At 44.8% G+C, this 16,534-nt stretch overlaps 1 protein-coding gene across 3 annotated transcripts in view; it reads right to left on the reverse strand.

Annotated features, from left to right (window-relative positions):
* crtac1b (cartilage acidic protein 1b) overlaps window positions 1-16,534 on the reverse strand; it is a 313,163-nt gene that overhangs the window by 113,213 nt on the left and 183,416 nt on the right. For all 3 annotated transcript variants that reach the window (XM_063071392.1, XM_063071393.1, XM_063071391.1), the window contains exon 7: window positions 3,415-3,560. In XM_063071392.1, the coding sequence (XP_062927462.1) occupies window positions 3,415-3,560 (146 nt within the window). The remainder of the gene's footprint in view (window positions 1-3,414; window positions 3,561-16,534) is intronic.

The raw sequence follows: 16,534 nt of genomic DNA on the forward strand, positions 1-16,534 counted from the left end.
ATAACATTGCCCTTCTGGCATGCATTTTTCATCTCCCGTTCTAATTTGTAGACCACATCTTTACTACTGTCTTGGGGTCTGTATACAAAAGGTCTTTTAACTCCTGCAGTTCCTTAGCTCTACCCAGAATGATTTAACGCTTTCCGACCTTATGTCACCTCTTTCTAATGATCTGATTTCATTTTTATCAACAGAGCCATGCCCTTTTTCTTACTGCCTGTCCTTTCATTATAATGTGTATCCTTGGACATTAAGCTCACAGCTTTTTTCAGCCACGATTCAGTGATGCCTCCAACCTCAATACATGCCACTCTGTAACTGCGTTCCAAGTTCATCTACCTTACTCTATGTACTGCATGCATACAAATACAACACCTTCAGTCCTGTATTCATCACCCTTTTTGATTTTGTCTGCTTTTAACTCTGCAATTTATCCAACGGACTGCAATTTTGCCCTGTCGTCAGCATCTCTTTGCGAGCAGTCTCACTATACAGTGCGTCTGTTTGTAAACATCTACCTCATCCTCAGTGCCATCACTTCAATTCTCATCCGCCTGCCAAGTTAGTTTCAACCCACCCGAACAGCTCTAGCAAACCTGCCCACAGGAACATTGGTCCCTCTCGGGTTCGCGTGCAACCTATTCCTTTTGTACAGGTCATACCTTCCACAGAAAAGATCCCAATGATCTATAAATCTGAACCCCTGTCCCCTGCACCAGTTCCTCAGCTACACATTCATCGCCAAACCATCCTATCCTTACCCTCATTGGCGCATAGCATTGGCAGTAATCCAGAGGTTACTACCATGGAGGTCCTGGTTTTCAGCTTTCTAACTAGCTCTCTAAATTCTCCCTTCAGGACCTCCTCACCTTTCCTACCAATATACATCGAGACATCTGGCTGCTCACTCTCCCTCTTTAGAATGCTGTGGACCCAATCTGAGACATCCCTGACCCTGGTACCTGGGAGACAACATATCATCTGGCTGTCTCTATTGTACCCACAGAATCTCATCTCTCTTCCTCCTATCACTACTGCAGTCCTCTTCACCTCTCCTCTCTTTTGAGCCACAGCACCAGACTCGGTGTCAGAGACCATGGCTCCCCTGCAGTAGGTTCCCCCTCAACGGTAGCCAAAGTGGTATACTTATTGAGGGAAATGGCCACAGGGGTACTCTGCGCTGGCTGCCCACTTCCCTTCCTTCTCCTGACAGTCACCCAGGTACCTGCCGAGGTTCCTTATTCTCTGAGGAGCTGCAGCTCGCTGCATCTGGCACTGATGTGTTTATCCGGGAGGTTGGAGTTCTCCCAGCATTCCCAGATCTTACACACAGAACAAAACACTGCCCCTGAGCCATCCTCCCTGCACTAACTGTGTCCTAGTAGATGAGGAATGAAGAATTAAGAAAAAAAGAAACTTACCAGGTATTTACCTCACCCAAGCCTGATGAGCCAAAGCCACTTCAAACACTGGCTAACTCACAACAAGAGCTGTTCCATTTGCGCTTGCGTTATTTTTATTTGCCCTTTCTAATGAATCCTGCTCAGTGACTGGTCACAGTCCAACTTTGAGAAACGCTGCAGGTTTCTAACCTTGAGTGCGAACTTAAGTTAAAAGTTAGCTCTCGTCATACTCCCACTCAGCGATTGGTCCAACTCTGAAAAACTGTCACAAAGTGCTGCCTTTTTAAGCTTGAGTGCAAACCTAAATGAAAAAGTAGCTCTTCTCTCATAAATGGACTTCTGTTCATTTACAGTCAAACAAATGAACACTGCAGTGTGCACAGGATGAATTACTCCATTGATAATTATTAGGAACTACAGTGTTATAGTACGTAGTAGTACTGTTAATATTCTAATGTGTTCTGTATTTAATTTAAATATACAATTCGTAACTTAGTTAAATGGTAGTTCATCTTTGTATATGTTTTTAACTATTCCCATGAAACTTTGGCCAATTGGGACAGCCACTTAATTCAGCCAAAATTATCTTGATGCATCCCAATTAACCAGAACAACTGTGTATATGAAATAAGTAGTGCAAAAAGAGAGAAAAAAGTGTTCATGGATTCTTAAGTGCAAACACGAGGAAATCTGCAGATGCTGAAAATTCAAGCAACACACATAAACATTGCTGGTGAACACAGCAGGCCAGGTAGCATCTCTAGGAAGAAGTACGGTCGACGTTGGATCTCCCCCTCCCCCTCCCACTTTCAAATCTCTTACTAGCTCTTCTTTCAGTTAGTCCTGACGAAGGGTCTCGGCCCGAAATGTCGACTGTACCTCTTCCTAGAGATGCTGCCTGGCCTGCTGTGTTCACCAGCAACGTTTGTCTGTATTTCATGGATTCATTGTGCTTTCAGAAATCTGATGGCGGAGGGGAAGAAGCTGTTCCTAAAATAAGTGGGTGTCTTCAGGCTCCTGTACCTCCTCCCTAATGGTGGTAACGCATGTCCCAGGTGGTGAAGGTCATTAATCATTAATGCTATTGTTTTGAGTCACCACCTTTTGAAGATGTCCTTGATGGTAGGGAGGATAGTGTCCATGATGGAGCTGGTTGGGTCTGCAACCTTGTGCAGTGCCTCCTCTATATGTGATGGTGATGCAACCAGTTAGAATGCTCTTCATGTTACGCCTGTTGAACTTTGCAAGAATCTTTCATGATATACCAAATCTCCTCAAACTCCTAATGAAATATAGCCTCTGTCATGCCTTCTTTGCAATTGTATTAATATACTGGGCCTGGGATAGACCTTCAAAGATGTTGAGACACATAAATGTGAAACTGCTCACTCTTTGCACTGCTGATCCCTTGATGAGAATTGGTACGTGTTCCTTCAACTTCCCCCTTCCTGAAGAACATGATCAGTTCCTTTGTCTTACTGATGTTGAGTACAAGGTTGTTGTTGCAACACCACTCAACCAGCTGGTCTATCTCGCTCTTGTATGCCTCTTTTTGCCATTCATAATCAAGGGCCCTCACCTTCTAGGCGATACACTCTTATTGCTGCTGCCATCAGTGTCCTGCACCTACTCTCACTCACCTCAACACTGAACTTCTTCCACAACCTACAGACTCATCTTCAAGGATTCTTCAACATATTCTCAGTTATTTATTTATTTACTTACTTACTAACTATTTGGGTTTGTTGTTTGCAGCTTGTTTTCTTTGCACATCTGTCAGTCTTTCTGTGTAGTTTTTCAATGATTCTATACTATTTCTGCAAGAAAATGAATCTTGGGGTAATGTGTGGTGATATATATGTACTTTGATAATAAATGTACTTTGACTTTCAACAGGTAATAACATTCCCCAACATCTCCATAAACAAAATGACAAACAGGAGTAAGTCACCAAGCAAGGGGACAAAACCTTTGGAGACAAAATGCATTGAAAATCACCATGTATTCTTACCCTAAAACGGGCTTTTCCATTCACGATGGTCTGTAGATAGAAGCGGTGAGGTCCCATCCAATTACCGTAGACTATATCCACCATCCCATCTCTGTTAAAGTCTGCCAGGGCCAGTCCACGACCATGTTGGTGAGGATCATCAATTCCTGAAAGGCAGGAGGACACATTCTTTTAACATGGGATCACTCATCTCTGTCATACTGTGGGTTCATGGTTTACAGTGGTGTGTGGACCGAGTAGCTACTACAAACTACACTCGATTGTGACTCCGCATCCTTCAGATGGGTTGACTTGCAGCTGCCTCTTCAGTTCAGGGGCAGGTAGGGACAGACAATAAACATTGGCGTCACCAGTGATATCTGAAACTTGTACGTGAATTATCTCTGCAAGTGTGGCCCTGAGCCCTTGGTCGCCTGTTTGTTAATTCTTCATTCCCTTCCTCTCTGACCTCCCCATCCTCAGCCTCCTCACTGCTCCTACAAAGCTCAACACAAACTCAAAGAACAGCACCTCACCTTCTGACTGAGCACGTCACAGCCTTCCAGGCTCAATGCTGAATTCAATAACTTAAGACATTTCTAACATTTTTAAAGATTAGCTATATTTGTCACAAGTACATCAAAACATATAGTGAAATATGTCTTTTGCATCAACGACCAACACAGTCCAAGGAAGGTGTTGGGGATAGCCTGCAAATATCGACATGCTTCCAGAGCCTGCGTAACATTCTTACAACCTACTAACATCAACACACTAAATGCTGGGAGGAAATCAACAGGTCAAGCAGCATCTATAGACCCTTCACAGGACTGGAAAGGAAGGAGGGGCCAGAATAAGAAAGGGGTGGGGGGAGGAGTACGAGCTAGAAGCTGGGAGGTGATAGGTGGAAAAGATAAAGGGCTGAAGAAAAAGAAACCTGATAGGAGAGGAGAGTCGAGAAAGGACAGGAGGAGGTGATGGGTAGCTGAGGAGAAGAGAAGTGGTAAGAGGGGAGTTCGAGTGGGGAAATGAAGAAGGGGGAAGGGGAGAAAGGAAAATTACTGGAAGATGGAGAAATCAATGTTCATGCCATCAGGTTGAAGCTACCCAGACGGAATATGAGGTGTTCTTCCTCCACCCTGAGAATGATCTCATCATAGCTGTGGAGGAGGCCATGGACTGACACCTTGGAATGGGAACAGGGATTGGAATTAAAATGGTAGGCCATTGGGAAATCCTGCTTTATGCAGCAGTGGATACAATAGACGACCCCAACAGACTTGGAGGCAAAGTGTTGGGAAGGACCGTTTGGGGCCTCAGATGGAGGTGAGGGAGGAGTTGAATGTGCAGGTGTAGCATTTCTTCCACTTGCAGGGATAGGTGCTAGGAGGAAGATTAGTCAGGAGGGACGAATGGACAATGGAATCATAGAGGGAAAAATCTCTGCCGAAAATGGAGAGTGGGGTGGGGGAGAGATAAAGATGTGTGATATGTTTATTAAGCTCCATAGATGCTGCCTGGCCTGCTGAGTTCCTCCAGCATTTTGTATGTGCTGCTCTGGATTTCCAGCATCTGTAGAATCTCTTGAGTTTATAACCCTATCCTGTATGTCTTTGGAATTTGGGAGGGAAGGCACACACTCTCATGGACAGAACAGGTTCAAAAGCAACATTTAAGAGCCATTTGGATATGTACATGCATGGGAGAGGTAGAGGCAAGAGATTTAAAAGGGACATAATTTCTTCATGCAAAGGGTGTTTGGAATGAGCTGCCAGAAATAGTGGTTGAGGCGGGCACATTATCAACGTTTTAATATGCGTTGGAATGAGGGATTCAGAGGGCTATGGGCCTAATATTAGCAGATGGGGCTAGCTCTCAGGTAATACGGTCAGCAAGGAAAAGATGGGGCGAAGGGCCTGTTTCCATGCCGAATGACTCTATAAGTAGGAAAGATTTTCTGCTGTGAGGTTTGGAACAGCTTGGGGAAAGGTTTGAAAAGCAGGACCACATGGAGGACAATCTCCAGATTACTTCCCAAACCATGTGCACTTTGGATAAGGGGAAATAAGATCAGAGAGGTAAACACAAGAGATCCTGCAGATGCTGGAAACCCACAGCAGCACGCACTGCCACAAGATTCTCAATCCCATCCCGAATGCTTCTCAATTAACCAACTCAATCCCATCCCGAATCAATCCTATCCCTCTCAATCCCATCCTGAATGCTTCTCAATTAACCAACTCAATCCCATCCCGAAAGCTTCTCATCTGCTCTGATTGTTTGTGGGCCAGAGGTTCCCAGCAGTGAGTGGAGATGTCATGTTCCCTCAAGGCTCAGCAAGGTTGTGGAGTAGGAAACACATAGGCAGTCTGCACACCTTCGGTTCTCATGAGGAGCAAGCTGATAATTTTGTGACAACACGGAGTGGGAACCAGCATTAGAATAATTGATAAACTTGAGAAAGTCTGCAGATGCTGGAAATCCAAAGCAACACACACAAAATGCTGGCGGAATTCAGCAGGTCAGCAGCTTCTATAGAAATGAATAAGCAGTCGACGTTTCAGGCCGAGACCCTTCTTCAGGAATTGAGGAGTGTACACAAAATATTGCAGGAAGCCAGCAGGTTAGGAAGCATCTATGGAGGGGAATAAACAGTTGATGCTTTGGGCTGAGACCTTGCATCAAGTTATTGTGTGGTATGAAGCTCGTTGTGGAAGAAATGGTTTCTGATGCATCTGGCACTGAGGAAGGATAGACCCATTCTATTGGAATAGGCTGCAATCAACCACCTGAGACCAGTGTCCTACAAAATGACTTACACAGGGATGTAAAAAAGACCTTTCCACAAATGGGGAGGGTTCAAGAAACGAGGGAGCACTGGTACAGGGCAGTGAAGAGAGGAACGAGAATCAGAGGTAGAAATAGCAGAAAAGATAAGCAAAACTGCAGCAGGAATTGTAAAGGGATCACTTAACAACTTTAAAAAGCTCAAGGCTCTTTATTCTGAATGTGCACAGCATTTGTAACCAGATGAGTTGCCAGCACAAACAGAACTAAATGAATCTGATTCAAGAGCTATTACAGTGACAGATTTCACATTCAGATTCATTTATCATGCGTACATTGAAACATACAGTGAAATGCGTCATTTGTGTTAACAATCGACACAACCAGGGATGTGCTGGGGGCAGCCGGCATGTGTCACCACACATCGGGTGGTAACATAGCATGCCCAGAGCACTTGGCAAATTAAACACAGAACTCAACAAAGCAGAATATTCAAAGTGACAAAGCAACAACAGTGAAACAGGCCTCATGACTCTCTCCCACTCACCCGCACAGTCCCCTAATCTTAGGGCAAGCCGTCTTCGGCCTCCGATTTCCAATGGACTCAAACTCGCAGGATATTGGGCCTTCAACTTCCCCATCTGACGTGCAGGGACTCACTGACATAGGACTCCGGCCATTGGGGCTTGACTCCTCGACGTCTGATCAACCTCCGGACTTCATGGTTACAGGGTGACGAGGACTGGTATCTCAACATTCTCCGTTAGTTGATGTTTCCAAATAGGTAAAACAGGCAGAGGGGCACAGAAGAAGATGGTATCAGTGAACGTCACCAAGGGCAGCTTCAGATGGATCACAAAACTGCTTCTTTCACTTCTCAGATGTCTTCTTTTTCCTTCAAAAGTGGCCTTGTTGCTGTTGGAGCCTGTGATCTACATTTTGGTGGTGTGCTTTCAGGCCGATTGAGCCATCTGATGCTTTGCTGTCTGTGAGGGTGTTCTGTGAGGCGTGTAGTCTCAAGGCAAAAAGCCTGGAGACGCGTACTCTTTCTTTAAGGATCGTGGTTTCCCTTCTGCTGTCATCAATGATGCCCTCACCCACATCTCCTCCATTTCCCGCACTTTGGCCCTCACCCCATCCTCCCACCACCACAACAGGGACAGAGTTTCCCTTGTCCTTACCTACCACCCCACCAGCCTCCGGATCCAGCACATTATCCTCCGCAACTTCCGCCACCTTCAACAGGACCCCACCACTAAGCACATCTTTCCCTCTCCATCCCCTCCGCTTTCCGCAGGGATCGGTCCCTCCGCGACTCCCTGGTCCACACGTCCATCCCCACTGATCTCCCACCCGGCACTTATCCCTGTAAGCGTAAGTGCTACACATGTCCCTACACCTCCTCTCTTGCCACCATTCAGGGCCCCAAACAGTCCTTCCAGGTGAGGCAGCACTTCACTTGGGAATCTGTTGGGGTTATCTATTGCATCCGGTGCTCCCGGTGCGGCCTCCTCTACATCGGTGAAACCCCACGCAGATTGGGGACCGCTTCGTTGAGCACCTCCACTGCGTCCACCAAAACAGACAGGATCTCCTGCTGGCCACCCACTTCAACTCTGCTTCACATTCCCATTCAGATACGTCCATACATGGCCTCCTCTACTGCCATGATGAGGCTAAACTCAGGTTGGAGGAGCAACACCTCATATACTGTCTAGGTCGTCTCCAGCCCCTTGGTATGAACATAGAATTCTCCAACTTCCAGTAATTCCCTCCCCCTCCCTTCCCCCATCCCTATTTCACTCTGCCCCCTCCCCCAGCTACCTATCACCTCTCTCATGGTTTCGCCTCCTTCTACTACCCACTGTGTTTTCCCCTATTTCTTCTTCACCTTTCCTGCCTATCACCTCCCTGCTTCCCCTCCTGCACCCCTTTATCTTTCCCCTTACTGGTTTTTCACCTGGAACCTACCAGCCTTCTCCTTCCCACCCTCCCCCAACCTTCCTTATAGGGCCTCTGCCCCTTCCCTCTTCAGTCCCAACGAAGGGTTCTGGCCTGAAACATCGACCGATCTTTTCCACAGATGCTGCCCGACCTGCTGAGTTCCTCCAGCGTGTTGTGAAGGAGTTATAGTGTGAGGGACAGAGGGAGAAAAAAGAGAGAAAAAAAGGGGAAAAAATAAAAAATATATTTGAAAAAAAAAATTAAATAAACAAATAAGGGATGGGGTGTGAAGGGGAGGAGGGGCATTAAAGGAAGTTAGAGAAGTCAATATACATGCCATCAGGTTGGAGGCTACCCAGACGGAATATTGACTTCTGTCTGGCCTGCTGCATTCACCAGCATTTTTTGTGGGTGTTGCTATAACCTGACTCTTTTATTTTTCACTTTTTTTTTTGTTCCTGTTTGCGTGTTTTTTTTATGCTGGGGTTGGGTGGGGGTTGATGTTTCTTGAACGAGTTCCATGGTTTTCTTTGTTTCGTAGCTGTCGGTGGGGAGGATGAATTTCACGGTTGTGTACGGCATACAGACTTAGGTAATAAATGTACTTTGAGACTTCGTGTAATGTTGATAATCAATCAAGGTATCGGTGTAGCGGAAAGGAGTGATACAGATTAAACTCGTTCGTTTACTGTCGTAGACAGGGTATAAATGCTATGACCATTAGCTCTTTGCGGCAGCAGCACAGAATGTTACAAGGTGAGGACAAACAACATATATATATATACAAAATTAACATAAATTATACATAGTACCAAATAAGCAACAAAACAAACACAATGACACAAGCCGAAGATTGAGCGAGAGAGGGGGAAAAGTATATCGTCTGAGGTACTGTTGGGGTTTTTCAGGTTGGTTCAGGAACCTGACAGCAGTGGGGGAGAAGCTGTTGTTAAACCTTGAGGTGTGAGCCTTAAGGCTCCTGTACCTCTTGGCTGTTGGCAGCATTGAGAAGAGGACATGGCCCGGATGGTGCAGGATCCTGATGAAGTGATTGGGATTGTGATGAAGAATTGGATTGGGTGGAGGAAGGAACAGCAAGGGAGAAAAGACACAGGTGGGAGTGGTCCATAGACTGCCAAATGTTACCTTACTGTAGGACTGAGCATATATGAAAAAGGGAGCTGCCATTATCATGGGCGATTTTAATCTGCATACTGATTGAAAGACAAACAATTAGCTTTATTTGTCACATGTACTTTGAAACAGGCAGTGAAATGCATTGTTTGCGCCGACAGCCAACACAGTCCAAGGATGTGCTGGGGACAGCCCGCAAGCGTCACAATGCTTCTGGCACCAACAAACTATAGAATGCCCACAACGTATTAAATCCAAACATGTACTGTACGTCTTTGGAATGTGGGAGTAAACTGGAGTGTTTGGAGGAAACGTACATGGTCACAGGGGAAAACATACAAACGCTTTGCAAATAGCAGTGGGAATTGAACTCTGATCGATGGTGCTCTAAAGAATTGTGCCAATTGCTATGTTACTGTGCTGCCCTAATTAAACTAACCAAACAAGGGTACCATGGAAGAGGTGGGAACGTATTAGAAATAATTTCTTAGAGCAATGTGGCAGAACCTACCTGGTGGCCACTTTATTAGGTACCTCATTCTGCTGCTGTAGCCCATCCACTTCAAGGTTCAATGTGAAGAGCGGTCAGATATGCCCTTTTGCACACCACTGACATAACACGTGGTTATATGAGTTACTGTAGCCTTCTTGTCAGCCTAAACCTGTCTATTTTCCTTTGACTCATCTCATTAGCAAGGTGATTTGCACACTGAATGATTTTTGTTTCTCGCTCCATTCTCTGTAAACTCTAGAGACTGTTGTGTGTGAAAATCCGAGGAGGTCAGCGGTTTCTGAGATAATCAAACCACCCATCTGGCACCAGCAATCATTTCACAGTCAAAGTCAATTCGATCGCATTTCTTCCGCATTCTGATGCTTGGACTGAACAACAACTGAATCTCTTACCCATGTCTGCATGCTTTTATGCATTGAGTTGCACCTCATAAAATGATGGGGCAGATTTGATGGGCTGAGTGGCCTACTCCTGCTCTAATTTCCTTACTTTCTCATCAGAGCAAGGGATAAAGAACACAAGAGACTGGAAGAGAAGAAACTTCTCAGTCATTGATCAAAGGTGCATAACATGCATCAGTCACGGATGTGGTTTGTCTGGTCTGATAAGGAACGGAAAAGGTCAAAGGTTCAAAGATTCATTTAGAAGTTTCAAGTATGTATGCAGTATACAATTCTGATATTTGTCTTCTCTAGATAGCCACGAAACAAAGAAAACCACAGAAAAACTGTAAACTCTCTTCCCTGCACAAAAAAATGGCACCATGATCAACCCCCAAATCCCCCTCCACCCACATAATAAATGAACAAAACTCAACAAGATCATCAATCCCCAACTCCCCCCCACATATAAAAACTAACAAAATGCAACGAGAACATTGGTCCCCCAATCCCTCCTTCCCCACACACAAAAAAAAGAGAATAAACGTGCAAAAACACAGACTATAAAAAGCATAAAAATGAAAAGGTCTTATATCCATAAACACAGGAACTCAGTGACATCCTCCGACGGTCTTCGAAAGAAAGAGACACAGCTTGAATGAGGAGGCCAACCGCCACTGCCTGGGCACGGTGAGCCACCACACAGTCTCCTTCTCTGGCAGCAGAGGGATCCCACCAGCGATCAAAGGACGGACAGCCGGCGCTGAACCCTTGCTCACCTTCTGCATTTGCCCCGACATTTCAGTCTTGCTCGACGGCTTAACTGTCAAATAAGGGACACTTTAATCAGCGAAATGGAGCTGAACATTGGCTCGCAGCCCGTCTCAAAGTACCTTCGCCTTGAGGGTTTGAGTTCGAGCTTGAACTCGCTTCCCGAGATCTTCTCGGAGACTGCAAAGCGCTGCATCACTCAATCGACCGCTAAACTGTAAAATCACAAGTTCTAAAAGTTCCAGAAACACACTTAAGATGAAAAACAGACGTAAAAGGAGTGAAATGAGTAGATTTGCGGTCTATCTGGAGGGTGTAGACTGAGGGAGCATTGTACGCAGTCACCATCTTGACCAGAAGTGGAAGAGACAATAACAAACATCTGATGCTTGCAGGGATCGGTAATGGATTGGTACATGGTCTGACCTTAGTGTAGTCTCCAAGATCTATTGACAATTAACAGTCCCTCAACAGTCAGAAGAACCTATTAAAACTTACTAAATGGCAATGTTTCCTCTCAGTATAAGCTAATTTGGCTTCCTGAGTTAATAGTGATGTGCAGGGTGAGGCATTATAAACAGTCTCAATACTCTCAACAATGGAAAATATATACTGGAGACTTTCACACACAAAATGTCGGAGGAACTCAGCATATCAGGCAGCATCTGTGAACAAGAATAAACTGTCAACGATTTTGGTTGAAACCCTTCATCAGGACTGGAGACGTTGTTTCATCCATCACAATAGATCTGCTGCATCAATGGGAGGAAGCGTCCTCCTTTAGGGCAGCACGGTAGCATAACGGTTAGCACATTGCTTTACAGTCCAGCAATCTGGGTTCAATCCCCATTACTGTCTGTAAAATGTTTGTACATTCCTCTCGTGACCACACGGGTTTGCTCCACATACTTGGGTTTCCACTGACATTCTAAAGATGTACATTACGGTTTAGTGGGTTAATTCGTCACTTCGGTGTAGTTGAGCAGCACAAGCACATTGGGCCAGAGGGCTGGATTGTAAAAATAAAGAACAGTACGAGTGTCAGTGTCCTTCAGCCCATAACGGCTGTGCCAAACATGATGGCAAAGTAATCCAATTCCTTCTGCCTGCACACGGCCCATATACCTCCCCATCCCTGCATATTATGTGCCTTTCAAAAACCGATCAAACACAACTATTTTATCTGCTATCTGTTCTGGTAGCACAATGGTCTCAGTTCACTGTATGTTTCAGTTCAGATGTACGTGACAAATACAATTAATTTTTGTCTTTGCTTCCACCAATTACCACTCTCTGTATTAAAAACTTAGCCTGTACAACTCCTTTAAATGTTTCTTCTCTCACCTAAAATGCAGGCCCTCTAGCGACCAGGTCATTGAAAACCAATGAGCAGGTGATGGGTGTTGTATGAGTGCTGGGGCATATCACAAGTCCTGGTTTTGCAACCTCTGACGCCAGACAGACGATCTCTGAAGAGTATTGATAATGGATGAGGTCTCCCGTCTTGTAAAGACACTGCCCAGAAGAAGGCAATGGCAAACCATTTCTGTCAAAAAATTTACCAAGAACAACCATGATCATGGTCAAGACCATGGTCATTCATGTCATACTGCACGGTACAAAACAACCAAACGAACAAACCCTGGGAAAAAGATTCTGTCTATTCCAACTACTCCTCTCATAATTATTGGAATCTACATGAAATCTTCCCTCAGCATACACTGGCTCAGAGAAAGAAATTCCAAGTTTGTCCAACCTTTCCTTATGGCTAATAGTTGCAACGTAGGTAACATCCTGGTGAATCTCTCCTGCACCCTCTCTAAAGCCTCCACATCCTTCTCTAATGGGATGACCAGACCTACATGCAATACTCCGAGTGCAACACACACAAAATGCTGGAGTAACTCAGATGGTGAGGCAGCACTTATGGAGAGGAATAAACAGTCGACACTTCAGGATGAGACCCTTCATCAGGACTGGAAATGAAGGGGAAAGAAGCCAGAATAAGAAAAGAGAAGACTCCAAGCGCAATCCTTACCAGTTTTATACAGCTTCAAGTATGGCCTATCTATGTTTTATATAGCTGCATAATTTTATATATCTCAGTATTATATAACATGCTTGTGAATCCTTTCTACCAAATTTATCAGTATAAATTATACATTCCTCATAACTTTACATACCTGAATCGTGTTCCCTCTTCACCTCCTTCACTGCAGCCCAGACTCTCCAGTCTGAGTGAAGCAGGGGTCCCTAAAATGGCTGACCCACGACCTGGATAATACAGAGCCAATATGGAGTCGAGCGCTAGGAAACCTTGAGCTGGGGGCCCATTTCCAATTGATGCATTTCTTATCTTTCCTGAAGTTACATTTCAGGAATCTAAGCAGGGTAGCCTAACAAATCACAATGTATCTGAGTATTAACAGGCTTCCCCCTCCACCCCCTCCACCACCACCCATGAAGACTTACTACATATTTCATGCTTTCACAGTGGGTAACCGGAACAAAGTGGAATACATTAAAGAAGAATTACAAGTGGCAAACATAGCTTTAAGACAGGAAGACAAAAAAGCAAAGCCACTACAGAGGCTTCCAAACTAGCTCCAGGCTCTTTGTTCACAGCTCTGTCACTGTGATTGCTTGAATTCCACTTCAGAGGAGAAATTATTTAAGTTTCAAGATTAGATTTATTAGGCACATGAACATCAAAACAGAGTGAAACACATCATTTGTGTTAACAACCAACAGTCCAAGGGTGTGCTGGGGCAGCCCACAAGTGCGCCAACATGACATGCCCACAGTGTTTAGAAGGACAACGAGGAGCTAACGCACAACAAGACAGGCACAACAATTGCATCACAAACCCCTTCTTACCCCCTCATCTCCCCCCACCACCCCACCACTACCAGATCGGGACACCGGAACCATGCTCGGTACCTTGCAGATCTGTTACTCTACATATAACCCATCTAAGCCTCTCAATTGGAGTCAAGTCTGTAATCAACTCCCATGGATCGACATAATACCTCCAAATCCCTGGATTAGATCCTAGTTTATAGCACACTAAAAAAGATTTGTTATTGTATATAAACCCCAAACCCTCTCAATTAGATCCCTGCCAGTAACTCACTCACAAGTAACTGCTATTCTATATTTAAACACACTCAAACCATTGAAAAGGTTCCAGTTTGTAACTCATTCTTGGGGATCTGTTATTCTACATATAAATACCCTAACACATAATTAGATTCCAGCCTGCAACTCACTCCCAGGGATAATTTATTTTATATTCAAGCCTTCTTTAGATCTTGGTTGGATTCTGATAATATTTATACTGGAACAATGAGGTTAGATTCTCGGCTGCAATTCATTTCTGGTCACAGTTTCTGCCCTAGGTGGGAGCGGCGATGCCTGAGGGCTTAGAGAGTGGCCTGTTTTCCTTCCTGCCAGCCATGTTGGAACTGCTCTGCGTTATTGTCTGAGAGGACCAGTGGTGTCAGATGTTGAGAATGGAGCAATTTAATAAGGCAGTGAGGAGACTGCACTGGGAACAGAGAGTACAGAACAGTACAGCCTGGGAACAGGCCCCAAGGCACAAAATATCTGCACCAAACATTGATGCTGAATTAAACCAAACGCTTTCTGTCTGCACCTGATGCATAACCCTCTGTTCCCCACATATTCAAACACACAGGAATGCAAGAAGCTGCAAGACGTGATGAACCTAGCCCAATACGTCTTGGGCACATGGCTCCCCACCATCGGTAGTACCTACAGGAAGCACTGCCTCAGGAAGGCAATGTCCATCATTAACGATCCTCACCAACCAGCCCACGGCATCTTATTACAGCTACCATCAGGAAGGAGGTACAGAAGCCTGACATCCCACACCATCATGTTCAGGAACAGCTACTTCTTTCAGCTATTTGGTTCTTGAACAAGCAGGCAAAACCTTAATCACTACAGCTTGCCAACACGATGACCACTTGGCAATACAATGGACATTTCCTTGTGTTCTTTCTTGCAAAAATTGTGTATAACTTACCATTTCCTTGTGAACGCTGCCCTTCTGGTGATATGTGCCTGTGATGTTGCTACAAGATTTTTCATTGCACCCATGCACACGTGTATTTGTGCACATAACAATAAACTTGACTTTGACTCTAATGTTTATGCATTCATCTAACAACTTCCTAAACATCACTCCTGTTTCAGCTTCCACTATCACTCCTGGCACCTCCGTTCTGTGTAAGAGCTTGTCCCACATCTCCCCTTTAAACTTTTCCCCTCTCACCATCAATGCGTGTCCTATTGTAAAGCTCCTTTTGAAGATTAGCTCTATTCATCACATGTTCATCAAAGCATACAGTGAAACATGCTGTTTGCATCAATGACCAGCACAGACCAAGACACGCTTCTAGTGCCAACACAGCGTGTCCACAATTTACTAACTCTAATCTGCGGGAATGTGGGAGGAACCAGAGCTCCCAGAGGAAATCCACATAGTCATGAAGAGAACATACAAACTCCTTGCAGACAGTGGTGAATTGAACCCCAAACTTACAGTGGATACACTAGCCACTGTGTTATTGTTTTTGTCATTTTCACTCTGGGAGAAAGACTCTGACTGTCAACCCTATCTACACTCTTGTAATTTTATAATCTTCTATCAGCTATCTATCTCTTATCTACTTCTGTCTATAGCTTATACTGAGGAGACTTTCCCTTTTTCATGGAAGAGTTGTCCTTGATCTCCATGATGGACTATAGAGTACTTGGACCCTGTAGCCTACACACTTCAGCTAGTCAGAGATGAGGACGGACTTGGAGGTCAGGGTGTTGGCCCGGAGACAGTATTGATTTAATGGCTCTGAAGGGTATGGACTTCCGGAGACACCAGTATCTCAGTCGTCACAGTCACAACCGTTATGGAGTGGGATTTACTGATTTCCATCATCCCAGCATGATGAAATGCCTCCTCGGGAACGCTCCCCTGGGGAATGGGCATATGCTATTGTCAACACTGGAGCCCGCCACCAAACTAAATAGCTTCCCTGATGAAAGGTCCAGGCTTAAAATGTCACCTGCTCATTTCCATCATCTGGATGCTGCTCACCGAGTTCCTCAAGCATTTTGTGTGTGGTCGCTCCAGGTTTCCAGCACCCATAGACTCTCTTGTGTGTACTAATTTAACATTTCTTGTGTGCATCAGACTATCGAACAGTCCCCTAGTACAACAAAATGGACCCTAGACCTTATAATCTAGCTTATTATGGACTTGCTGGTTACTATATACCTGCACTGCACCTCCTCTGTAACTAACACTTTTGTTCTAGTTCAAGTTCAATTGATATTCATGCGTACATGAACACCCAGGAACACAACCAGGCGAATCATTGTCTGCATAATGTTACCTTGTACAACTTTGATGCACGGAGTAATGATTTGATCTGTATGAACAAGACAAGCTTTTCACTGTATCTTGGCACATGTGACAATAATAAACCAATTCCAACTCCCTGACCATACAGTCGAGGCACCTACCACTCTCTGCGTGAACTGCCCCCGTAATGTCTGCAGCTGCTTAAGGTCACCGTCTCAGTTCAAT

Source organism: Mobula hypostoma, chromosome 19, assembly GCF_963921235.1.
Source record: "Mobula hypostoma chromosome 19, sMobHyp1.1, whole genome shotgun sequence".
Lineage (NCBI taxonomy): Eukaryota > Metazoa > Chordata > Chondrichthyes > Myliobatiformes > Myliobatidae > Mobula > Mobula hypostoma.